We start from the raw sequence: 24,855 nt of genomic DNA, 5'->3' as shown, positions 1-24,855 counted from the left end.
TTGTAAATCTGCAGCCACTGAAATATCCTCTCTCCACTTGCCAATAACTTCTCAGACACACATTTTTCATGGAGACTGTTATTAGCCGAGCTCTTCTCTGCCCTTTTTAAGGACACATCACCGTGCAGATTCAGTCAGGTACTTGTGGGTTCGGTCGATAAGGCTGAGACTTCCCTGTGTCTCGGTTTCCTCGTGTGTAAAAATCCAGCTTGTAAAAATGGTATCTTTCTCAAGGCTTTGCTGTAAGAATCGAATGAACTAATGCACAAGCACTTGCACAAACCCGCTATATTATTACATTCTACTTTAAAACTGAACATGAAAATCATGCAAAAAATCGTTTGCAAATTCAAGCCAGATATCATGTCGTGCTTTAGAATCGCTCATATTAAGTCAAGCAGCCCTCTTAGGGCTGCAGGCCATGGGAACAGTTTCTGTGGTTTACGCGCGTGCATCCATGAGCTTATCCACCCACCCCCTCCACTTTGTGTGTCTGGGTCTCCAGATTTCATTATAAAGAGGCAGAGCCCATCAGAGAACTTGATCGGCAGCCAGGCACGGTTTTTTCCTGCTCTGGTCCTTTGTCAGGTCTTTGTTCCGCCCCTGGCTACACTCTAACAGAACCACTTACTGGCGATTCACAGGAGGGGACCCGGCGGCGGGGCGGGGCCTGCGGGGCGCGGGGCCCCGGCGCGGACCAGGCGCAGCGATTGGATTCACCCGAGGGCCGCGCAGCGCGGAGCGCCAGGCTGCGGGCGGCGGCAGACCCGGGAGCGGAGACCGGCCCGCCGCACCGCAGCCGGGGCTAGGAGACCGACGGGCAGACCGACGGACTGCGGCCGTGATCGCGGGACGGAGGGGCGCGCGCGGCGAGAGGGTATCTAATCAGCAGCTCCGGCCGCGCCATGGACGGCACCGACAATGCGACCCTGCTCTTCGCCCCTCTGCTGCCGGACAACTACACCCTGGCGCCCAACTACACCCTGGCGGCCAACGCCAGCAGCCCTGGCCCCGGCACTGACCTCGCCCTCGTCCCTGCGTCCAGCGCCGGCCCCGGCCCCGGGCTCAGCCTTGGGCCGGGTCCGAGCCTCGGCTTCAGCCCGGGTCCCACTCCGACCCCGGAGCCAACGACCAGCGGCCTTGCGGGAGGCGCGGCGAGCCACGGCCCTTCCCCATTCCCTCGGCCCTGGGCGCCCCACGCGCCCCCGTTCTGGGACACGCCGCTGAACCACGGGCTGAACGTGTTCGTGGGCGCCGCCCTGTGCATCACCATGCTGGGCCTGGGCTGCACGGTAGACGTGAACCACTTCGGGGCTCACGTCCGCCGGCCCGTGGGCGCACTGCTGGCCGCGCTCTGCCAGTTCGGCTTCTTGCCGCTGCTGGCCTTCCTGCTGGCCCTCGCCTTCAAGCTGGACGAGGTGGCCGCCGTGGCGGTGCTCCTGTGTGGCTGCTGTCCCGGCGGCAATCTCTCCAATCTTATGTCCCTGCTGGTTGACGGCGACATGAACCTCAGGTAGGGGTATGTCTTTTCCACGGGCATCTGTCTCAGCCCAGCCACGCGTTTACAGCCGTAGGCCCCCGACGAAGGACAGAGGCAGTGGAGGGGTTGGAATCAGGCGTGGAGGAAAGAGGAGGAAAGAAGAAGATGAGGACGCCCGGGCTTTAGAAGTCAAGGCCAACTTACAGGTTGTGCTGCCGGAGGGGCGAGCTAGACAGCGAGGGGGCTACTCCAAGGCCGGCATTCCATGCGCAGCGCGGCCTTCAGATCCCTCGCCGTCCTCCCCGAGCGTCGGGCTGGTGGCTCAGGTCGTTGGCCAGTGGAAGACAAAGAGAAAGGGAAGTCTGAACTGGAACTCGCCGGCGACGTAAAAGTATCGGGGCTACTGGCCTGGCAGAGAAAGTAATCTCACATAGGGGACAGGATCGTTCAGTTCAACCAACATGTAGCGGTCAGCCGCTTCACCGTGGCTGACCTTGCAGGGTGGTTGCGAGGATGAACGCTCGTTGCCCTCAGAATCATCCAGGCTCAATACTTTATAAAGGCTAGGGTAACAGTACTGAGACAGGGTTCCCCCCACCCTTGGATTCATGTTTCCACTGGGCTTAGACGTGCTGCTCTCTTGGCGCTCCCCTCGGATAATGTCGGTTCTACCCAGACTTCAACCCCAGGAAGTCTCCCAATTTCCCCTCTACTCCACGTACAACGAAAAGGTTGGCTGGCTCTTTGACTCAAAGCCGGTTCTGATCTCTGCTCATTCCCTTTTCCGCAGCATCATCATGACCATCTCCTCCACGCTTCTGGCCCTGGTCTTGATGCCCCTGTGCCTGTGGGTCTACAGCTGGGCTTGGATCAACACCCCTATCGTGCAGTTACTACCGCTAGGGACTGTGACCCTGACTCTCTGCAGCACTCTCATCCCTATCGGGTTGGGCGTCTTCATTCGCTACAAATACAACCGGCTGGCTGACTATATTGTGAAGGTAAGGCTCTTCTTCCCTTTCCACACTAGCGTGGAGAGCCTTTGATCTCTGATCCACAGCAGAAATGTGAGGAAGTTGGGAGAAAGGGAAAGGAAGAAAAGGACGTGAAAGTAGTTGCCTGGATAAAATTTAAAAAAAAAAAAAAGTTTATGCTACAAAGTTAACTTCCACTTTTGGGATTCCTAGAACAATAACTTTAATTAAGACACAGCTTAATCAAAACCAGCATAAAAGAACTATCAGTGCTCATCTGGAGGAAACAGATCATAGCAGGGTGAGGAAGAGGACAGTGTAATCAAATGGCAACATATTTTCTACTAATTTTATATAATTAAAAATCAAACAGGTTAAATACTTTTAATAGAATTGGTGCAGTATTTTAGAAATGCATGACTATCTTTTCAAAAGTGGAACTCTAATTCTGAGAAACTCTATTGTAGGTTCCTTTAATGTTTTATTAAATTTTAAAAGTAAGTTGATAATAGGACAAAAAGTAATGGAAAAGTTACATTGTAGTAGTAGAACACAAAATATTGGCTTTAAAGCATAAAATAAAAGTTGGGTCCTGGATAAATAATGGAGGCTATATTACTCTTACTAAATGTGTTTCTTTTTTCTTCCCCATTGCAATATTTTATATGGTCTCTAAAGTTAGTGAAAAGATGAGGGAGTTCTATAATTTATGCAATATTTCCAAAATTTCCCCTGTGGTTTTGATTTTTTTTTTTTAAAATGAATGCTTTCTGGAGCAGTAAAGATTTTCTAGTAGTTCACTGGAGAATTTTCTTTAAAAATTCAAGAAGAGCAGTGAAAAAGAATAAGCCATGACAGGATACTGACTTCAGGTAATTAGTCAAATAAAATACATAATTATTCCTGCAAAATGCATGAATTCCTTTAGACAAATGAAGAGAAAAAGAGCCACCCTAATGTTTCAATTACATAGATTTAAGAAGACACACTCTTCTGTTTTACTTATATTATCTTCTAAAGTAATCTGATTATATAGAGGAGTCAGCTTTTATTACTATGAAAAGTAGAGTTGTTTTCTGTACATATATCCAGCCTTGATTAAAAGAAATCCTGCTCCATAATAAACATGTGTATGTGAATGTAAAAATATATATGTACATGTAAATACACATATATTTATCCATGTTATATTCAATATCATACTCTTGAGTTGCATTAATAACTTGTTAATCATTAAGCTAATGCTATTAACATGATGACATTTACTATAAAACCTTAGGAAGTCTAAGAGAAAGTCAATCATATGACCTATTTACACACCAAAAACAGAAAAGATGTATTCAATGGACAGATCAATAAGATTAGCTACCTTTGAATTTAAAGTTAACGTAGCCCTATTCTTTAATTAGAACACGGTTAAGAAACAGCTTCTCAATGCTTTCAGTGTGACATACTTTAAAACAGTAAGTTTTACATGTAATAGCTTGGTTTCTGCCAATTGTACATCTGTAGTATCTGTACCTTATATAGTAAGTATTGCAGCATCCTCTAGGGTAGAATTTGTGACCAGCTCAGATAAATTTTAAATATTTTAAGAGTGTAAAGTTATGCCAGTCTCACAGATTGCAAAAGGGATATCTCCTCTATCCAGGGAACTAGAAGCAACATTAAAGCTGTTCTCTCTGGATCAGTTTCCTTTCCCTGCCCACTCCTCATTCAAATAAATTTTTTTAAAAGTAAACTACCAATATGAAGGAGTACTAGGGGAAGAATTTTTAGGTGTCTGCCTTACTATTCATACAGCCTGTTTTATTTGAATGAATGAAATATACTAGTCAGAACATCAAGACAACATGTTTTATACAGAAGACAGTTGTACTGTATCTAAAATTCATCTATTATAATAATCCCAAAGCATCATAAAAGACTCACAGACAGGAGGTTTCTCATGAACAAATGAAAAAAATGTTGCCAAATTGCAAAGAATTCTTCACATCTTTATATTTTTTTTCTCTTATATAATCTAAGAGTAGGTGATTGCTTCAATATTGCAAGCAATCCTTTGCAATATATTTTGAGGGTTAAAAACATCACACACTGAGCTTCAGACAATTAAGTTTCACAAATTTTAACTCCTGCAAAATGAGAACTAATTTTTTATGGAAAACACGGGGTTCTGTTCAGGGAAAGTCAATATGTACTTGTCTGCTCTAATGGTCGACCATACCTGGGGTATGGGCTCAGTTCTCACTGCCCTGTTTTTAAGAGGCACATTCACAAATGAAACACATGCTCGGAACAGTCAGGACACCAAAACAAAATTAGGTGATGGAGGCTTTAAGTCTGTGCATGACCTGCCTGGAGAAGAGTAGCCTTCACCTGATAACCGGTGTCTAAGCTTTTGAAGAGCTTTTTCAGAAAAGGTGTTTTTTTTTTTTTTTTGAGATGGAGTCTCACTGTGTCACCCAGGCTGTAGTGCAGTGGCACGATCTTGGCTCACTGCAACCTCCACCTCCCAGGTTCTAGCAATTCTCTGCCTCAGCCTCCCGAGTAGCTGGGATTATTGGTGCTCACCACCATGCCCGGCTAATTTTTGTATTTTTAGTAGAGACGGGATTTCACCATCTTGGCCAGACTGGTCTTGAACTCCTAACCTCGTGAACTTCCCTCCTCAGCCTCCCAAAGTGCTGGGATTACAGGCATGAGCCACTGTCACTGTGCTGTTTTGTTTGTTTGTTTGTTTGTTTGGTTTTTTTTTTTGAAGAGCTGGTCTTCATTGCTCCTAACAGCCTATATCCAAGTCAATGGCTAGAGGTTATAGAAGGCAAATTGTCCCTCAACATAAGGACAGGCCTCCAAATAATCAGAGGTGTCCAACATGGCTCTGGATGCTTCCTGAAGAGGTGGCCTGCACATCTTCAGAAATATTCTGTCAAAGGTCTGCACTTTGTGTTGGAGATCATACTAGATGGTTGTTTTCTTCCATGAGCTTAGGATTCTCTCACCTGAATTCCTCTTCAACCATCTCATTGTAATTTTCTATTACTAGGTTTCCCTGTGGTCTCTGCTGGTGACTCTGGTGGTCCTTTTCATAATGACCGGCACTATGTTAGGACCTGAACTGCTGGCAAGTATCCCTGCTGCTGTTTATGTGGTAGCAATTTTTATGCCTTTGGCAGGCTATGCCTCAGGCTATGGCTTAGCTACTCTCTTCCACCTTCCACCCAATTGCAAGCGGACTGTATGTCTGGAAACAGGAAGTCAGAATGTGCAGCTCTGTACAGCTATTCTAAAACTGGCCTTTCCACCGCAATTCATAGGAAGCATGTATATGTTTCCCTTGCTCTATGCCCTTTTCCAGTCAGCAGAAGCAGGGATTTTTGTTTTAATCTATAAAATGTATGGAAGTGAAACACTGCACAAGCGAGATCCTCTAGATGAAGATGAAGATACAGATATTTCTTATAAAAAACTAAAAGAAGAGGAAATGGCAGACACTTCCTATGGCACAGTGAAAGCAGATAATGTAATAATGATGGAAACGGCTCAGACTTCTCTCTAAATGTGGAGACACACAGGAGCTTCTATCTTGCTAAAATATTGCTTCATATTTATGGCCTGTGGTAGTGCACCTGGTTCACATAAAGGATAACTGGTTCACATTATCATACATGTAACAATTCTTATATTTTCATTTTAAGGTTCGTTTGTGTATTAACCAAGCATTGTCACAAATTACAAATCAATGCTGTAATATAATTTGCACCTGGGATGGCTAACGTGCAGCCTGAACTAGTTAAATGTGCTTTTTAGTTTTTTCTATCACCAATCTCTATAATGTTGCAAATACAGAAACTATTAGAAAACAGGGTCTTGGAAATGTAGAATTTTGCGCACTGTCTTACAAGTAAAAACAAGCTATCTTTGTAAAGCATAATTGAGTTTAATGTAATTGTTGTAAAAACAAAAATGTGTGCTTTCTCTACTTAAAATTCCTGACAACGTTGAACTTTGACCTGTATTCAGAAAAAATTCTAAAACAGGTCACTTAAATAAGGAAATACAGTATTTGTCAAACCAGTATCAGAGAAAAGTTACATTAATGTATTTAATTACTTGATCTGATATCTACTTATTAGTGATAAATAATCAACATGTTTTTAGTGGACAAGCCTTTTTTTTTTTGGATTGGTCTTCTGCATGTATGTAAACACAAATCAATTTATGTTTTGGAGGAATGATTTGGTTGGGAAATTTTCCAGAACCTCTCTGGAGCAAAGCAAAAACGGTACCTCCTGGCAACCACTGGGGCTGGGGGAAGGGACGCGCTCCAGGAGAGAAAACAGCCTAGATGAAGATGCCGGGGTGGTTCTCCGTGCAATCGCCGAGGGGGCTCAGTGCAGCCTCTCAGAGCAGCTCTGAGATAAACTGTCATCCGCGTTAATAATGGGTGACAGACCCAGAACAGTTCCCAAACCTTGGCACTTTCGCTCACTAGCCAGAGACACCCGGCCTGGCCTCTGCTTCCCGGGGCGCAGGCACCTGTAACAATCAGGGCACCGGGAGTAGCCAGCTCAGCTGAAGCCCGTGATGAGTTTCTCTCGTTGAAAACCTCCTCACCTCGGGAGCCTTGGTTCCCTTACAAATCAGCCCTTTCATCGCAAAGAAACCCCTCTTTCCAGATCATCTAAGGGTCACTGTGCCAACATCCGGGTGTGGAGAGAGAGATTCCATAGGGAGAAGGACAGAGAGGGGGCCCCCTCGGCGGGGACTCGGGGACACGAGCCAGTGGCTGGAAGGGCGCGGAGGGCGGTGCAGCGCACGAGTCCAGCAGAAGGCCGTCCCCGCCTCCGCCCGGCCGCGGGAGCGAGTCGCCTATTTAGCGTGCGGCCGCGGGTGGGAACGGTGCGCCCATGGCGGCCCTGGGGGACGAGGTGCTGGATGGTTACGTGTTCCCAGCGTGTGCCCCCTGCTCGTACCCGTACCCCAACCCGGCGGCCACCAAGGGCAGGGGCGCGGCGGGCGGCAGCTGGCAGCACCGCGGCGGGGGCTGCCTTCCCGCCTCCTCGTCCTCCTCCCCCTTCTCGGCGGGTGCGGCCTCGTCGCCCTTCCCGGGCTGCAGGCAGCTGACGGCCGCCGAGTACTTCGACAGCTACCAGCGGGCGCAGCTCATGGCCCTCCTGGCGCAGGTGGGGCCTGGCCTCGGGCTGCGCGCCCGCGCCCGCAGGCTCGGCAGCTGCGACGTGGCGGTGCAGGTGAGCCCGCGCGTGGACGCCGCGGTGCAGTGCTCGCTGGGGAGGCGCACGCTGCAGCGCCGGGCCCGAGACCCCCAGTCCCCGGCCGGCTCCGGCGCCGGGGGAACAACTGGCGGGGGCTCTCCCTCCCAGCCGCCGGCCCGCCGGGGCCCGGAGCAGGGCAGCCCCCTGAGCTGCGCCCAGCGGCCCGTGCGCTTTCCGCGCACCGTCGCCGTGTACTCGCCCGTGGCCTCGCGTCGCGTCACCGCCTTCCTGAGGGGGCCGGGGCCCAGGGCCGCGGCGTGGGAGCAGAGGTCGGGGGCGTCGGACGGAGAGCAGGGGTCGCCGCCCGTGCGACTTAGAGGCCCAGAGGAGGGAGAGGGTTCGGCGAGCAAGGTGCCCCGACGGCCACAGTCCGAGGACGACAAGGACGACGGCGAGGCCCAGGCCGCGGTCGGGGCGAGCTGGGAGCTGCCGGCCAATGGGCCCGGGCTGCCGCCGCGGGAGTCCCAGGAGGACGAGGCGGCTCGGCGGTCGGTTCTAAGGAGCCCGGGGCCGTCTCCGCCGGCGGGGAGAGCCCGAGACGGCGGCGACTGGCGGGAGGCGGCCGCCGCCGGAGAGAGGCAGTCGCCACGGAGCCCGGAGCCCTGCAAGGAGCGGCTGCGCTTCCAGGTAAGGCGTGGGGCGGCCAGGGGATCCCGGGGATGCAGGTGTCTAACTGCGGCCGGGCCCTGTGAGTGCGGAGGTGCGGCACTTCCCTAAGCGTAGGCTACTTCTGTGTTTCCGAAACAGCTAGTGACTGCGGCAGGTGTCTTCCTTCCCGAAAGCAGTCTCATGGAGGTGGCCTGACTCACACTCAGCGGCTGCTCCACAGGCTGGCCAGGGCGACGCCCTTGGGACTTTCTTATAACCCACATGTTTGCGCTGTAAAGCTGGGGCAGTGGGCGCGCAGGCCAGTCCTGACCGAGCGGTTGGATGATCTATGAGTGGCCACAGCTGAGCTTCCGAAGGAGCGTAGATTCCCACGGACCCCTCTCTTACATATTTCCCCACTACTTGTGACAAAAACCCCTTCGACTGTTGGGATCCTGGTCTGCTCTTCTGACTTCTCCTTTACAAGCTTCCAAGCTACTTGAAAGCTGGAGCTGCTAAAATGCCTCCTCTTAGGAATTTGCTTTTAAAAAGCATCCCCCACTCAGAAACACAATACTGCGAAAGCATTTGAGGTGCTGGTGTTGCTGCCCGAGAGAAGCAGTCTGAACCTTTAAAGGATTGGGGCACGCAGAGCGCACTTGTGACCCAGCAGAAGAGGAAAGGCACAAGGGGTGGTAGGAAGTCCGAGGGAGTCCGCCGAAGTCTCTTCCACAGCCTTCACAGGCTGGTATTCCTTTTGAGGGGCGGGGCTGGTGGCGGTAGGCTGTGCGAGGACTGAATCCAGAGGCCAGGGCTTTCCAGCGTGGCCATGCACGAGCTGTGTGTGATCTTAGGCCAGCCATAACGTTTCTGGATTTAACGCAGTTTCACAGGTGAGCAGACTGAATGAAGTGCTCCCCAGAGTTCCTTCCAAATCGAAAAGCCTAACTCTTAAAACCACGTGTAGAACTGGTTACTCACTGGGAGGGAAGCAGGGAAGTTTAGGTAACACGACTTTTGTCCATATGGAGTATGAATTATGACTTGAGTATAACTTAGGTTCCTGACACTACTATTTGGGAATTAACTAGCAGCATAGAGAACGTGATCTTGGGTGGACCCTTAAAGTTCCTTAGATGAGGAATCAATTTTTCTTTAGCTTAATACCTTTCTTGTGTGCATAATCTAAGATCAGGCTTTATCTTAGAGAAAAGGCCTCCCTAAAGAATCCCAAACTTCAGAGAACTGCTTAACTATTATGTCCATACTTAATCATTTATCAGCCAGCTGTATGAACTGAGTTAATCTGGTATAAACTTTAAAGCCCATGCTTGCTTAATTGCTTGACTAGGCTATTAGCTCACTTAATTACTGTACTGAAGAGGCATACCCAAACCTGACCCTGATTTTTCATGATCTGGAGTGAAGTTGCCAATTTCAAATATCAGGTAGATCATTCCTAACTTCTGAAATAAAGGATAATTCAGGTGTTATGGTTAAACTGACATAACCTGTTGTTCAGTTCTTAGAGCAGAAATATGGCTATTACCACTGCAAGGACTGCAACATCCGATGGGAGAGTGCTTATGTGTGGTGTGTACAGGGAACTAACAAGGTAGGAAATACCAGGTAACTGGCATCTTCTTGCTAAAAGTGTCAAGGGGGTTTTGCTTTAAGTTTATTCTCTTTCTTATCACAGGTTTACTTCAAACAGTTTTGCAGAACTTGTCAGAAGTCTTATAACCCTTACCGAGTGGAGGATATCGCCTGTAAAGTAAATCGAACATTTTGCAATTTTGTCTGACCTGGGCAGTCGTAAATGGTTTTTAGTATAGTTTCTTGAGTATGCTGCCAAAAAGGAGGCCAGGTCCCCAGACCTTTAGGTTCCAACTGGCTTTTGTTAGGAGTGGTTGAAACAATACTCCATTGGGAAATGGGGCCTTCGTGTTAGGTTCTTTCTGCCCTTGCAAAATGCTCTGGTTAACCTCTTTTAAAACTGTTACCTCACTTGTGAAGTGTAAGAATACTTGCCTTACTTGCTAATCTATGAGAAAATCAACAAAAACATTAACATAAGGTAGTCACAGTTGACTGTTTTAAACATTAACATAAGGTAGTCACAGTTGACTGTTTTATCCAAATGCTTACAAAGCACAATCTCAAAGTAATTTAAGCACAGGGGTTTAGTTTGTCTTGCCTGAAAGCTCACAGAAGGACAGTTTAAGACAAAAATAAATTGTCTAGCTTTATGGGAAGTTGACTATAATGGTAAGCAAGAAATAACTTAGCATTGCTAAGCACTTGATTGCTCACTATTAACTGTGCTGAGGGGCTTAGCTAATCCTTGAGAGGAAAGAAGTGACTGAATTCACCTGTTACCACACAGCTAATGGAGTCTGGATTGCCAGTTGAGACAGCCTAATCAATGCACTTGACCCAAGTTGGATATTTAGAAGCATTAACACCCTGGGGTAGTGGAGAGAAACTATGTACTTAGAATCACTTAAATCAGGGCTGGGCATGTTTCTAAAGGAGGATGCCTTAACTACTCTGCTCTTGGCTTTCATTGTCAAATTAATTCCTGACTTGTTTGTTCTCTACCCTTCCTCTTAAAAAGTTGTTGCAAAACGAACTTCACAATTCAGAATTGGATCTGATGCAATATAGCAACAGTACAGCATGGTTAAACACTCACTATTCCTAACCCTGTCATTGCTAGGTAGGTGGGGATGTAGAGGGAAAACAAGATTACTACAGGTCCTTGCTTAGAGTGCATTCAGTAAGTACTTGAATGGATTGGAAAAATTATGTTGAAATCCTAGGAAATCACTAAAGGTTTATCTTCTGTACACACTTCTCTTTTTTTCTCCCCGCAGAGTTGTAAACAAACTAAATGTTCCTGCCCAGTAAAACTTCGCCACGTGGATCCTAAACGGCCCCACCGCCAAGATTTGTGCGGGAGATGCAAAGGGAAACGCCTGTCCTGTGACAGCACTTTCAGCTTCAAATACATCATTTAAGTGAAAGTGTTGCTGTGATGATGGAGCAAGTGAGCTTTTCTGTGCCTCTTCTCTCCCTTCTCAAAATGCTTCGTGAAAGGCAGTGTATTCTGAAAAAGCCTTCCAATAAAGGTATTTGCAACACAATTTATACACTGCATAAAATCTGTCTTTGAAAATAAAGTTTCCAGAGCGGTTGTCTTGTGCTAACAGGCTGGGCCTGTCACTTCACCTTTATGAACGCTTGTTGATGGCAAGGAGTGGGCCAGGCTCTGAGTTAGGCTGCAACCACTTGGAAAACAATTTAGGGGGGCTCTTAGACAAGGTCTACTTTTTGGGCAGGTCTGGAGGGCTGAAGCTGAGAAGCAAGTTGTTAACTGAATAAAAAGCCACCTAGCTGTAATGTTAAGCATTCTTTTGGGAGAGGTGGAGGCAGAGCCATTTCTTGGTTGTACAAGACCATTGGAGGTAACCTAGAGTGGGAGATGCTGCGTGGCAGTGATGGGGTAGGTAAGGGCTTCGGTGTCTGGGTAACTTTAGGAGGTAAGCTACTAGGTGGAGGGAGGCTGGGAAAACTAACCTGACTCACTAGTCAGTTTCACAAATGGCAAAGTGAGGCTTGGGGAGGCTGTGGGCATCTGGCTGCTTTAACACACTGAATAACCATCAAACAGACCTTGTGTTTCTTCAAGGCTTTTTTTTTTCTTAAGCCTTGTAAATGTACTTAAAGATGTCAAGTTAGAGGCGTAGGCCTTAGCCTTTGTCTTCACTGACTTCCTGGTAGTCGGGATGCCAGACTCTTTCTACCTGCATCTAGTAGATTCTCATGACAGGCCCCACTGCCAGAACAAACGCTCCTAGTTGAGGATGGCACTGAGTTTAGGGCCTCAAGTGGCATTTATTTAAAGTTTAATTACAGAAACCGTGTAATTGAAACCAGGTGCTAATTATGCCTCCAGTTCTCTAACATCCCAGTTCAGTGAACTCCCTTACTACACTAGGAAGGCCATAACACTAAGTTCTAACATCTTGGACACTTGGGAATAGTGAAAGGGGTTAAAAGGGCCCAAAGTGGGTTGGAGGTCTCCATGGAATCTGTATCTTAAGGGTAAAGGCCCACCTGTATCGATATGGAGATGGTGCATGTAAAATGCAGATTGCACCTGTCCTATCAAAGCACTGTCAGGTGACATTTAACAGGCACCCCAGTTGTTGCTAATGGAATTGAAGCGTGAGAACCTATGCTCGGTAGAGATGTGGCATCTCATGGAGCTTCCAGTAGAGTGGGCAGATGGCCACTAGTTTTTACATAAATGTAAAACTGAGGTTCTGACTTGTGATACGATATGCTTAAGTGCCTCTCCAATAAGGGACCTGACTTAAGTCAGCAACTCCCTGCCTGAAAGAATGACACCTCAGCTGAGTTCCAATTCAAATGAGTAGAATAAGGCAAAAATGGGGAGGAGAAATTTTCCAGATTAGGCCAACCTGTGCAAAATCACTGTGGTAGAAAACCGGGAGGAGGCCACAGTGAGAGAATGCTCTGGAGGACATGCCAGGTGAATCTAGCAGTGCCAGACTAGAGGGATGTTTTAGGCCTTTGTCAGGAGGATGGTCTCCACCGGAGTACAGGGGCTACTCACAGACATTATCAGGGCACACCACAGCCTCAAGCTACCGGGCTCAAGCGATCCTCCTGTCTCAGCCTCTCAAGTGGCTGGGACTATAGGCACTTCACCAGGACGCACTAAAAAGTTTTAAAGGTATGATGGGGATAGTGGGGCATGGTGACAGATTCACTTTAAAAAAAAGCTTTTGGCTGTACAGTGGATACCTGTAGATAAGGAGACTTGCAGGGACCAGATGAAGTGGTGGCAGGGCTAAAGAGAAATGACAAGAACTGGTACGGGAAAAGGTGATGTGTTATTTTAATAGTTCTAACACGTTCCTGTTGATTTGGTTGGGGGTAGGTACAGGTGTAGGAAACTTATTTGTACTGTTGCCTACAAGTAATACATGTGCTAAATAGCATTTCCTCAATGAATGAATGAATTACACTAATGGACCTGCATTGAATCCTAAGACAGAAATTTTCACTGGCTTTTAAAATGGTTACATTGTTCTTTAATACTGCTTGCCATTAATTTTCCTAACACAGCAGCTAACCCTATTTTTTAGTTGAGGAAAGTGAGGGTCAGACTGTTTTCCTTAGGGTGGGTGAGCAAGCAGATATTGAAGGTGGCACAAAAACATGCCATTCAGATTACGGTGATTACATTCGAACAATGAAAAGGCAGTGCCAAACTCTTTGTGCCTACAATCCAAGACTTGTAAGATGTGAATACATTTTAAGACAGGTTGAGAGAGGCTAGAAGGAAATACTCCAAGAGGTCTCTGGGTATCAAGAGAAGTAACTGCAGTTTTCTTTGTATTTCCTACATATTCCAAAGGAACCATGGATTACTTTGAAAAATTACAGGGAAAATGCTATAAAACACAAGTATATGGACTTTATAATGTCTTTCTCCTTTCGTTTAGGTTACACTAGTGTTTTATGTGAGCCGTCTTCACTCATAGGCCTGGATGAGTCTTTTCCAAGAAAGCGTGTCATGATTTCCTAAATTTAAGGTAGGTTATGTGTTTTAACACACTCTCTAAATTTTACATCACTAAAAATAGAAAGCACATTCAAAAATACATAAGAAATCCTGTGGTTTTGTTTTAGAAGCAGCATCAAGAAACTGGCAGATTGCTGCTTTTGCTGTTGTCTTACAAGCATACTATCTAAAAATGATAAATGTAGTGGGCAAAAGAAAAAGGTATGTAGCAAAAACTGGGCTCCAAATGGAACTAAATCAGGTAATAAATGCTAACTTGGGATTCAGAGGATGAGGAGCAGAGAAGTGTAGACTGGAGGAAAATGCTATTGAGAAGGCCATCCTAATGAACTTGTTTGCATCTTGCTTGCTGCAGGTACATTCATTTTTATTATATTATTAATAGACTTAGTTACATATAAACACAAAAAACAAGTATCAACTGTTTGAAAGGTTTGGTTGGGTAGTCAGCTAATTTTTTTTTTTTTTAAGGCAATTCAAGAAGAAGGTAACATCTGAAAGGGTTCTAAATGATGCACACTAGAGTCATTCATTCTTAGTTAAAATACAACGCAAACCAACAGCTACAATGCTTTTTATTTTTAACAGAAAGGATGTAAGGAGGGTGAGAAAAATAGGGGATAGTAAGGTAGGGTGTAAAGTGTGATGTATCTCTGGACCCCATCCCTCTCTGCCTGCCCCACACCCAAAAGTTTTAAATAATTTAAAGGACACCATTTACAGTACCAGAATACCATCAAAATAATTGTCTTTATCAGGGTCAAAAAATACAGTGATTATGAATGAGCAGTGACTGGTTATGGAATTTTACTGGAAACGTAACTGTGGTCAGCAGTCCAATGCTGTGCACAGTGCCTTCAATCAATGCACTTCAGCATACGTAATTACATTTCTGGCAGGGTCCACACCCCCAAGAAAAGGTAAAGCTAAGCATTTCATCTCTACATTCTAAACTCTGGAATCACAGAGCCCAGTTTAAAAGAAAAGTCACAGTGGATAAGAGATGTATATAAAAAATACAAGGTGTTTCTTTCAATCAGGAGTTGTGGGACTACATTTTTTTTTCCTTTTCTTACAAAATGCTATTTAAAAAAGGATAGAGACTCCAGTTCATGTTATACTACAGACTTAGACAGTGAATAAGTATATTGCATGTTTTGGTAGTCAGTCTTCAGGCTTCCTTTCATTTCCCCTAGCCCCAAGTTTCTTTAGGGTAAAACATATGAGTCCTGAATAAACATATAAAAATGCATTTGCAGCTCTTTTCTTGAATTCCACAGACTTCAAAGCCTGCAAGTCATAAATTCCATCATCAATGACCACATTTTTTTCTTTAGCTTTGTACACCTATTCTTGTATAATAACAGTGCATGGCACAAATGTACAAGAAAATACTGGTTTTAGTCTATGCAGTTTCTATATGGAGCAAAATAAGTTAACTTTTCTAATGAGAATAGCTGACGGGCAGCATACATCTTTATTTTACATTTTAAAGTCTCTGCAGGCATCTACTTTGGTTAGTTATCAACAATTGTAACATAAGCACTGATCAGAGAACTGAGCAGCATTCCAATAACGTTAACAGATATATTATTTCTTTTTGAAATACTGGGAAAGCCCAGTTTTAAAATATTATTAAAATGTTCTAACATTTACATACTATGAAGAGTTAGATCTAATAAAATAACATTTCTTCAAAAATAATCTTGCAGTGCTCTTTTAGGCATGCTCCGAGACATCACCAAACATCCATACCTTGAAAATATGACTATCACATATCCACACATCCCAACTCACACACACATAATTCCTTATACAGACCAAAAAACAAACCCAAACCCTTATCCCACATATCGAAAAATCAATGGTTTTTGCAAATGAGTCTTTATGTGTATAGCTGACTGCATGTTCATGTGGATGATGAAGCATCAACTATAGATTAGGTTTACCACTGCTAGAAATCCAAGCAGCTTTGCAGGTCTTCAGCTAAAATGAAACAGCCTTGATTTCAGCCTCATTTCACCTGCTTTCAGATGGTTCAGTATTGGAGGCCATTATTGCAAACATTCTTGAAATTCTTTTCTTTGCCCAGAAAGTAATGTATTTGTAGGCATCACTTTTAGCCCTTTTCTTTTCACGTAGGTTAAGTAATTAAAAAATTCCTTCTTCATACAGTTATTGTGAGAGATATTGGCAGCTGTTAAAATACCAGATTTTTTTTCTTTCAGATCTCCGTTTTTGATACAGTTTGACATTAGTTACACTAAAAAGTAGATGCTGCCAAAAAGTTATCAGTGAATGCAAGGGTCCATAAAAGGTGCTTGGTTAATACTCTTCATCATCTTCAGAATCCAGTGCTCACCATATTTCCCATAGGTTTGGCCTGTGCTAGAAGCTGGTATGATTGCACCATGCGTAGAGACTCTCTTATTTCCAGATTAAGTTCCATCAGTTTGTAGTTGGCTTCTGACATGTCCAGGTTAGAGCCTATAACTGCAAAGCTTCCTGTCTGGCCCAGCGTCTGATGATGGAAATATATATGTAACAGTGTCTGCACAGGGTCATCTTCACGACTTCCGAAGATATCACTGGGCCAGAGAGATCTGAAAATACACAATACTTTTTCAGTTCTGAGACTTAGGCAATTATTAAGATTAGCTCGGTTTAAGTTAAATACCTATAAAAACATTTTCCTGTCAATAACAGATAATCTGTTTTAATATTTGAGCAAATATTACTCAAAGTACCACCTGAAAGTGAAAAGAAATCTAAAATTGGTATCATTTCAGTGGCAACTGTTAAAAATACTCATGTTTTCCTTTTACAAAGACATGATATGGAAACAGCAAACTGAAAATGAAAACCTAGTATTACTTAACTTCCAGTCTAATTTAAAAGCATCACCTTTAAATCCCGTCACATTTTACCTGAAAGCTTTGACTTGTGCTACAGCTGATATAAATTCCTTATTTTTCAAAGTTTCAATTAAAGAATGAATGGCAGTTTCTATAGTAGTTTGTGCAGCTTTGGAAATGTCAATGTCTTCGTTTTCTGAAGCAGACTCAGCTTCTTTGAGGATGCTTTCCAATTGGGCAAGTTCCTCTGACATGTTGATGACCTAAAACAAATACATCTTTGAGGATCTATTTTATGTTTATGTTTGGTAACAAAAACATTTAGTTGGCTACAAGGATATACCTGATGGTAGCCGCACTCTCTTTTATTTTAAAGATTATTTTAAAATGTTTACCTTGGAAGAAAGGGCAATTATTATTTCAAGTTCTCCATTCTGTAGGAGCAAATATATTCCACCAAGTAGTAGTCTTGAAATGTTCTTGATAAAGCGGTAAGTTGTAATAAATAAATGTCTATATTGGTTTTAATATTACTACATTTTGGATAGTAAAAATACATTTACTGTTACGGGGGAGCATAAAGACGATTTGACAGTAAAGTCTTTAGATTTTAAAATACTATTTACCCAGGGCATTTTTATATAAATACACATATATATTTCTTTTTACAGATTTAATGACCTTAAGAAATTAAATCATTTCCCCAGTGATAGTTTGATTACCAGCAGATAACAAGGCGGGGAAACAGACTAAAGTCAGCATCTTCGAGGATATGTATTGATTTTCAACATTCGAAGTATTTTTTAACAGGTTTATTCTGTGTGCATTAATAGAACTATATGGGCCAGGCACGGTGGCTCATGCCTGAAATCACAGCATTTTGGGAGGCCAACAGAGTGGATCACCTAAGGTCAGGAGTTCGAGACCAGCCTGGCCAACATGGTGAAACCTGTCTCTACTAAAAATACAAAAAAATTAGCTGGGTGTGGTGGTGCATGCTGGTAGTCCCAGCTGCTTGGGAGGCTGAGGCAGAAGAATTGCTTGAACCTGGGAAGCAGTGAGTTGAGATTGTACCATTGTACTCCAGCCTGGGCGACAGAGGGAGACTCCATTTCAAAAAAGAGAACTATAGAAATAAAAAATGTTGGGGGGGGTTGATAATATAGTTTTATGTCTTTATTGAACTGATGTGCTTTATTTGACTATTTTTATTTTCTGAGACAGGGTCTGGCTATGTCACCTATGCAGGAGTGCACTGTTACAATCGCAGCTCACTGCAGCTTCTAATTCCTGGGCTCAAGTGATCTTCCCAGCTCAGCCTCCTGAGTCACTAGGACATAGGTATGTGCCACCATCCCCGCTTTTGCTTGACTTTTTATTACGGATGATCTGTTTCTGCTATGGAAACCTTTGGTTTTGAACCTTTTACAACTGCTGGATATATGCTGTCTTATTTACTCATAGGTCCTGACAGCACATCATTAAAAAACGAATTATTCCTTAACTGAAAAAAAAATCACTCTAAGTGACTTTTGACTTAAGCAATTCTAACAAGTAATATATGTATATTTTTAAAACTTTCTAGAATCGGTTACTGATGCCTAGTACAACTGAATATTTACCTCTGCTTCATTTTTTATTGTATTTACTTGGTTTATAAGTTTACAGTAGGCCTGAAACAGAAGCAGCAGTTGAAAATGCAATTTGTATAATCTTCGGCAGAGCTCCAATTCCTAGAAATAAATAACATTACATTAAATTTAGGTGTTATGTTCTAGACAGCATATTTCCAATGAAAATTTATAGTTAATGTTAAAATTGTCTTGTCGTTTATTTTTCTGCAGTAAGCAAGTTAATATGGTGTGAAGCTGATGAAAGGCAGGTGAAATATGCTTAAAAGACTAAGATTAAAATAATAACAAAGATCACTGCTAGTTACATAATTCAGTTTTAGTGTTAAGCACATTTTTACATTCTACAAATAGACTGTTACAGCAGGCAATTAATAGGATACTTTTAAAAGGATCAATTAGAACTTAAAATTTTAAATTCATAATTAAAATAATCTACAAATGCATAGACTTGTGCCCTCATTGAGATGAGCTCTCACTGCATTTATCAACAAGTGCATGATAATGCAGGGTGAAACTGGATAACCTCTTACCTAAAAAGTAAGAAAAGCTTGTCTTTAAAGTGAGGTCATTTTTCTAAAGAAAACCACTTGGTAATCTCATTGAAATGAAACTGTGAACTTAACATGCGTGATGTGTGAGCCAAGTACGGTGGTCCATACTTGTAATCCTAGCACTTTGGGGCAGATCACTTGAGCTCAGGAGTTCGAAACCAGCCTGACCAACGTGGTGAAACCCCATCTCTACTAAAAATACAAAAAAATTAGGCAGGCATGGTGGTGGGCACCTATAATCCCAACTACTTGGGAGGCTGAGACAGGAGAATCGCTTGAACTCAGGAGGCAGAGGTTCCAGGGAGCTGAGATCGTGCCTCTGCACTCCAGCCTGAGCCACAGAGGGAAAACTCCATCTCAAAAAAAAAAAAAAAAAAAAAAAAAAAACATATGCACTTTGATTTTTAAAATTAAGAAATTTAAAAGGAGCTATGTTAGTTACAGATGTAAGAAAAAAGGTGACTGCTAATTTTATGTATTTTAACATCTCACTATTTTAATGGAACCAACATTTCATGGATTAGGGCTTTGCAAAACTGAAGCACATACTACTTGCAGTCCATGACAAAACATAGCTACATCACAAATGGACAAATGGCAGATGAAAACCAGTTTGTCTGGCAAGGGTGAGTAGTCTATAAATCAAGACAGGTCACTTACTGCTAGTATTTCCATTTGCTAAGCAAGAAGGTGATCAGGTCACAAAAAATACAAAGGAAGAAAAAGACCAAGAATTAGTGTAAGAAATCATTTTAACTAAGGTCACAGATGTTCCAGGCAAACTGAAGAACATATACCCCCAAAAAACTTTATGAAGTTATTTCCAGAATAAAGGCTTTTAGTCATTTACTGCAACAATTCAGGGTATTTTTAAACACTTTGCGAAAGAATAACTAAATTATATTTAGGCTATGACTTCTGTGTAAAAGCTACAATGACTAAAACTGTACTGTAGTGGTCTTGAGAAATGTGGCTATCCAGGTTTAAAAAAAAAACAAAACCCAACTGTAATAAAACTTCCATTTATAAACTAGAAAACTTAAGATTAGAAAATAAGAAGTTAATTACCATTACAACTAAAAAGAATTGGCTTATAATCATACATAATAAATACTTACCCATCACCATCAAAAGATTAAGTGGCTCATTCCAGGCTTCCTATCCTATACTGTCTAATTAGGTCGTACTTTGCTATAATTGGTGCTGAACCACAGGGTGGAATATCAAAAGCAGATATGAGTTCTAAACTGCATTCCAAATGTAGTTCAGTAAGTTTCAGAAACTTCACCTGACTAGGTTTGAATCAACATAAGGTATGTAAAACACATAGTGAAAAATCTAATTTATGGACTATCTTAAAAACTAGATGAAAATATGTAGAGCAACTTGGATCTGGTCTCATTAAGAGGAGAATGACTCTTAATTAAAACAGCAATTGTTATGCTGTAAATGTACCTTCTAAAAGTCATTCTTAAGCCTGCTTTTGTAAATAGTTTTCTGTGAAGGACCGTTTGCATAACGTTTATTCCCATCAATTTAGAAGGGATTTGCTAAGTAAGCAAAGGTGAACTTTAGCTCCATGCTGCTTACCATAAATTACGTGGAGAGTCATCCAGTAAACATCGGTTGAGCACAATCCAAGGTCAAGCATATTACATATCTAAATTTCTGAGGGTTTAGTGCATACCGTTTATTTCAAATGAAAATTAACAATTTGAATTTTAAATACCTCTCCCACTTCTTTAGCATAAATCAAGTAGAACTGATTCTACAAGCATATATGCATACGCTCCACTTTGGGATATAATGGAGCATAAACTGCTGATAAAGTTTATGATCACAATAATAGGAAATAACACAAATGTAATGAATTCTATAGCTCTGAATTACCAGCAATTAATCTAAATATGCTAACAGTACTGTGTGTGTGTATGCACATTTTAAATTAAGTATATTAAAATTTGCACATTCTCTTTTCACCTAACAAATATCTGACTGCTTATCATGTAAAAGACTATACTGGTACATAAGGACAGATCAAGTTGCATAAAAAGGGTCTTCCACCCTCAAAAAAGGTGAATATGAAAGGTGAGCTGACATATAAATGCAAGTGTTTAAAAGTTCAATTTCCACTTAGTAGATAACCTTAAGCTATATTAACTGACTTGGTCTTGGAGATAGATAGATACCGTTTTATTCAAAGTACAGGGGATATTAAAAAATTACTTAATAGTAAGATTTTTTGATGAAGACATGCCGTTAAAACAGATGCAATTAAGCAATGGCAAAGACAGAATTAGAGCCAAAGGATCTTCTGGTCTAGGGTTAATTCCTTACCTTCATTTCTTTACACAGATGACTTCACAGTTTCTTTTTTACATTAGTGCAGGATGTGGAGTCAGCCTGCCTAGGTTTGAATCTTGGTTTCACTATTTGCTAATTTTAGATAAATTAGTTTCTCTGAGCCTCGGTTTCCTCATCTTCAAAACCGGGATAATTAGAGAACTACTTGACTGAGTTGTAAAGATAAAGATAACAATAGAGGCCAGCAAATAGTCAACACTTAATGCATGTATCATTTTTTCTCAACGTTGCAGTTTCTGCAAAGCTTCAACTTTTTATTCTAACAGTATAACCTTTACAGAGACTAGAAATCTCTAATAATGTAACCAAAGATAGAATAGAAAAGACTGGAATTCTGATGTCAAATGAAAAAATTTCAGTCGATGAATGTATTTTCCCGTATTAAGTTGCACTTCCATTAGAATAATTTGTAGGCCCTAACTTAGCCTCACTTAACCACAATGTATGTATTTACGTATGTGCACCTTTCTAAGAAAATATATTGCTGTTTTCATTGAGCCTTATATCAGAGAAAAGCGTAATTTATTCAATTCTAATTTTACCTTTGAAAAGGCTAGTATGGATGCATTATAGCATATTATTCTTAGGTTTGCTTTCTTGACCAATCTCTCTGGAATACTAACACTGGACAAATTTTCCTTTTCAAGAGGCAGATGCAACTAAAAGCCTACCTGGACTGTCCAGATATCCATCAAGCTTATCTACTGAATGTTATTAAGCTTCAGTCACAAGCTGGTTCATTTTTATTAAAGTGAATTTTTCATTACTAAACCAGTATTTCATTGAGCTTTTTACAAAGATTGTTCTTGATAACCAAAATGAAAAGTTTTACAAATATTCTTTGTTTCTAATCAAATAAGGACATTTGAACATATGCACTGTTTTACCTGATACAGAAATAAAGCAAAAACAAGAATAAGAAACTTACTTGTCCATCTGTGCTTATCCTATACATGTCTTCTTTGGCACCAAATGTCCTCTTACAATCATCTAGCCACTAAAAATAAGTAACAGTAACATTTAATATGCACAATGAAATGGGTAATATAACAGCCTGTCCATACACAACACCAAACTTAGTTAACCTGAAGTTCTAGGACTGGCTGTAGACCTAGACTTTTATCTCCATTCCAGTCAAATCAGTTACATGGAACTAACAAAAGCAGGGATAGCATCAATATAACAAGATGCACACACTTGTCACAGCTATACTAACAAAACCCAACGAGCAGTCTTCCATTCTAGGGACCTGTGATGTTCCATTTCAGTAAAGGATATTCTTCATTTTGCAGGTTTTATGAAAATCTTCACAACGTATGCCTGACCTTTGTGTAACGTAAGATGGGGAAATGAGAGATGTGCTCTGGTCAATTTAATAAAAGCAACTTAGAATTAAGCAGGTCTGTTTGCTTATGAGGAGTGTAATTCTCAGAAGACCAGTGTCAGTTTTCATTTGTGAACTGGCAATCAAGTTCCATTTTAAATCTTGTTTTTCTTTTTCTTTCTTTCTTTTTGGATAGTGATTAATGGCAAACATGTTATCTCCAAACAATACTGGATGTGGAAACCAAATGTGGTTTTTCCTTTTCTGGTGATATTCCTAATGTTGATGTAAAAGTACAGGCTGGGTGTGGGGGCTCCTGCCTGTAATCCCAGAGCTTTGGGAGGCTGAGTGGGGAGGACTACTTGAGGGCAGGCGTTCAAGACCATCCTGGGCAACATAGGAAGACCCTGTCTCTAAAAAAATAAAATTTAAAAAAGAAATACTTCAAAAATAATTTAAAGTACATTTTCTTCAACAAAATATAAATAAAACAATAGTACTGTGGTGTAGTAGAAAAGAACGCTGGAGTCACAAAATTTCCAAGCTGAAGTAAACGCTAAGTGCCTTCAAGGTTAGCTCCTACCTTTAGACAGTTTGATAGTATCAGTTGTTTTGACTTCTTAGTTCTTTTTTATTATATTATTAAGCAGAATACAACTAACATATTTAAAAAATCATTTTGAGAAAAGCTACTAGCTGCATTAAGCAGTTACTCTGAAAATATTTTAGTATTCAACATTTAACATTCTCTACTGTAGCTTATGCTTTACACACAAAGAATTAAAAGTAGGCATTTCAGTTATTTCAAAAATGATCTCTTTGACCTTATTTTCCTTTTATTCCAGTCTCTTAGATTTCACTGGCCCTTAGGCTATTTGCTTGACAGCATCACTGAAGAAAAACATGTTAAGCTTTTCTGGTGTGATACAGCTGATGGCAGCCATTGTCAAAAGCTATCAGCAGATTTCTGTATATCAGCAAAATGCAGTTGACATTTACCATGGAATCTGTGCATTCATACAAAATGTTAGAATGTTTATATACTTAATTATCATCCCTTGTCCAGTTTGTCCAAGTATACTAATAATTTGAAAAGAATTTCAGTTGATTAATGGCTTATTTTTATACTGTGTACCTAGTGATACAGCCTTTTGGGGGCACTATGCAACGTAATTATTGATGATTTTTATTCTGTTAAAAGGTAAACCTCAACCATATAGTCCTATGGCTGTATACTGGCCTGAGGAATCCAGGTCCACACCTTTCCAGCCAGTGCATACAAGACACAGTAAGTAGCTTATACATAGCACACCATCCAGTTCACATCTAATCAGTCTTCCTGTCATGGCATTTTCTTTATTCAAGGTTCAAATGAAGGTTAAAATTTAACTGGTGAGGTTCTACTTCTTAGTGTGATGGAGTAGCCTGTATAAGACCAATCCTGCAAGGACAACTATGGAAGCTGAATCCTATCAGCCGAAGCTCAAAGAGTTGGAGAAAAGTACTGAAGTGAGCCCAACACTCATCCCAGTGCTTACTCTAGGTATATTCATATTTACGTTCTGTGCATAGAGGCTGAACAGAAAGCAGTGGCATAAACTTTATGCCCTACAGTTTCACTGGGCTGGGAAAATGGTTTTCAAAGATAGTGAGATATCGAGAGCCAATATCCTGGAGAAAAGAGAACTGCAGAGAAGTTACTCCAATCGTCTCCGTGCAGTTTCACCTTGGGACACTTGCTGTTCCTGTTTATTATGTGCAGGAGGAACGGCTAAGAAACCACAAAGCAGTCCCTGGGAGGCTGAGAAGGTCGGCAGAGACTGCTGGTCTCACAGTGCCGGAGAGAGAAAAACCATTCAATTCACTTGTGAGCCTTAGCAGTCTTGAAGAATAAAAAACAAAAATGTGTAACTCAAAAACCAATAGGAAAATTAAATAGAAGGGCAGATAGTAAATATTTTAGGCTTTGCAAACCCTATAGTCTTTGTTGTAACTATTTAACTTACAGTGCAAAAAATAGCCACAGACAATATGTAAATAAACCAGAGAGCTGTTTTCTACTGTCTAACTTTACTTACAAAAATAGGCAGTGGACCAGATATAACTTGATGGCTGTAGTTTGCTGACCTGTGTTTAAGAAGTTTATATGTACTATTGTTTGAATTTCCATACAAATTTTAGGATCAGCA

General features: G+C 42.0%; 3 protein-coding genes across 21 annotated transcripts in view; 2 read left to right on the top strand and 1 right to left on the bottom strand.

The window, feature by feature from the left end:
• Positions 1-708: 708 nt before the first annotated feature.
• Positions 709-6,620, top strand: SLC10A4 (solute carrier family 10 member 4). The gene is made up of 3 exons (XM_035293729.3): positions 709-1,513; positions 2,271-2,481; positions 5,504-6,620. The coding sequence occupies exons 1-3, from the start codon at positions 906-908 to the stop codon at positions 6,014-6,016; spliced, it is 1,332 nt and encodes a 443-aa protein (XP_035149620.3). The 5' UTR covers positions 709-905; the 3' UTR covers positions 6,017-6,620.
• Positions 6,621-7,314: 694 nt separating this feature from the next.
• ZAR1 (zygote arrest 1) lies at positions 7,315-18,134 on the top strand. 3 transcript variants are annotated; one of them, XR_013533126.1, is made up of 6 exons: positions 7,315-8,360; positions 9,844-9,936; positions 10,021-10,095; positions 11,198-11,452; positions 13,859-13,948; positions 18,018-18,134. XR_013533126.1 is itself a non-coding variant. In XM_078367244.1 (4 exons), exons 1-4 carry the CDS (start codon positions 7,368-7,370, stop codon positions 11,339-11,341), a joined length of 1,305 nt encoding a protein of 434 aa, XP_078223370.1. In that variant the 5' UTR covers positions 7,315-7,367; the 3' UTR covers positions 11,342-11,467. The 3 variants fall into 3 exon arrangements, 1 of the variants encoding a protein (XP_078223370.1); XR_013533125.1 differs by lacking the exon at positions 18,018-18,134 and adding an exon at positions 14,046-14,180; XM_078367244.1 differs by lacking the exons at positions 13,859-13,948; positions 18,018-18,134 and having other exon boundaries at positions 11,198-11,467.
• FRYL (FRY like transcription coactivator) overlaps positions 14,497-24,855 on the bottom strand; it is a 282,324-nt gene continuing 271,965 nt past the window's right edge. For 9 of the 17 annotated variants that reach the window (XM_054253361.2, XM_078367237.1, XM_078367239.1 and 6 more), the window contains 5 exons: positions 22,271-22,339; positions 19,639-19,656; positions 18,416-18,526; positions 16,866-17,056; positions 14,497-16,541 (listed from right to left, as the gene is read on the bottom strand). In XM_054253361.2, coding sequence (XP_054109336.2) covers positions 16,283-16,541; positions 16,866-17,056; positions 18,416-18,526; positions 19,639-19,656; positions 22,271-22,339 — 648 coding nt within the window. In that variant the 3' untranslated portion in view covers positions 14,497-16,282. The remainder of the gene's footprint in view (positions 16,542-16,865; positions 17,057-18,415; positions 18,527-19,638; positions 19,657-22,270; positions 22,340-24,855) is intronic. The other 8 variants (XM_078367241.1, XM_078367243.1, XM_078367235.1 and 5 more) reach the window with 2 other exon arrangements.

Source organism: Callithrix jacchus, chromosome 3, assembly GCF_049354715.1.
Source record: "Callithrix jacchus isolate 240 chromosome 3, calJac240_pri, whole genome shotgun sequence".
Taxonomy (NCBI): domain Eukaryota; kingdom Metazoa; phylum Chordata; class Mammalia; order Primates; family Cebidae; genus Callithrix; species Callithrix jacchus.
The sequence above is the reverse complement of the archived record's forward strand: the minus strand, read 5'-3'. Positions and strand labels throughout refer to the sequence as shown.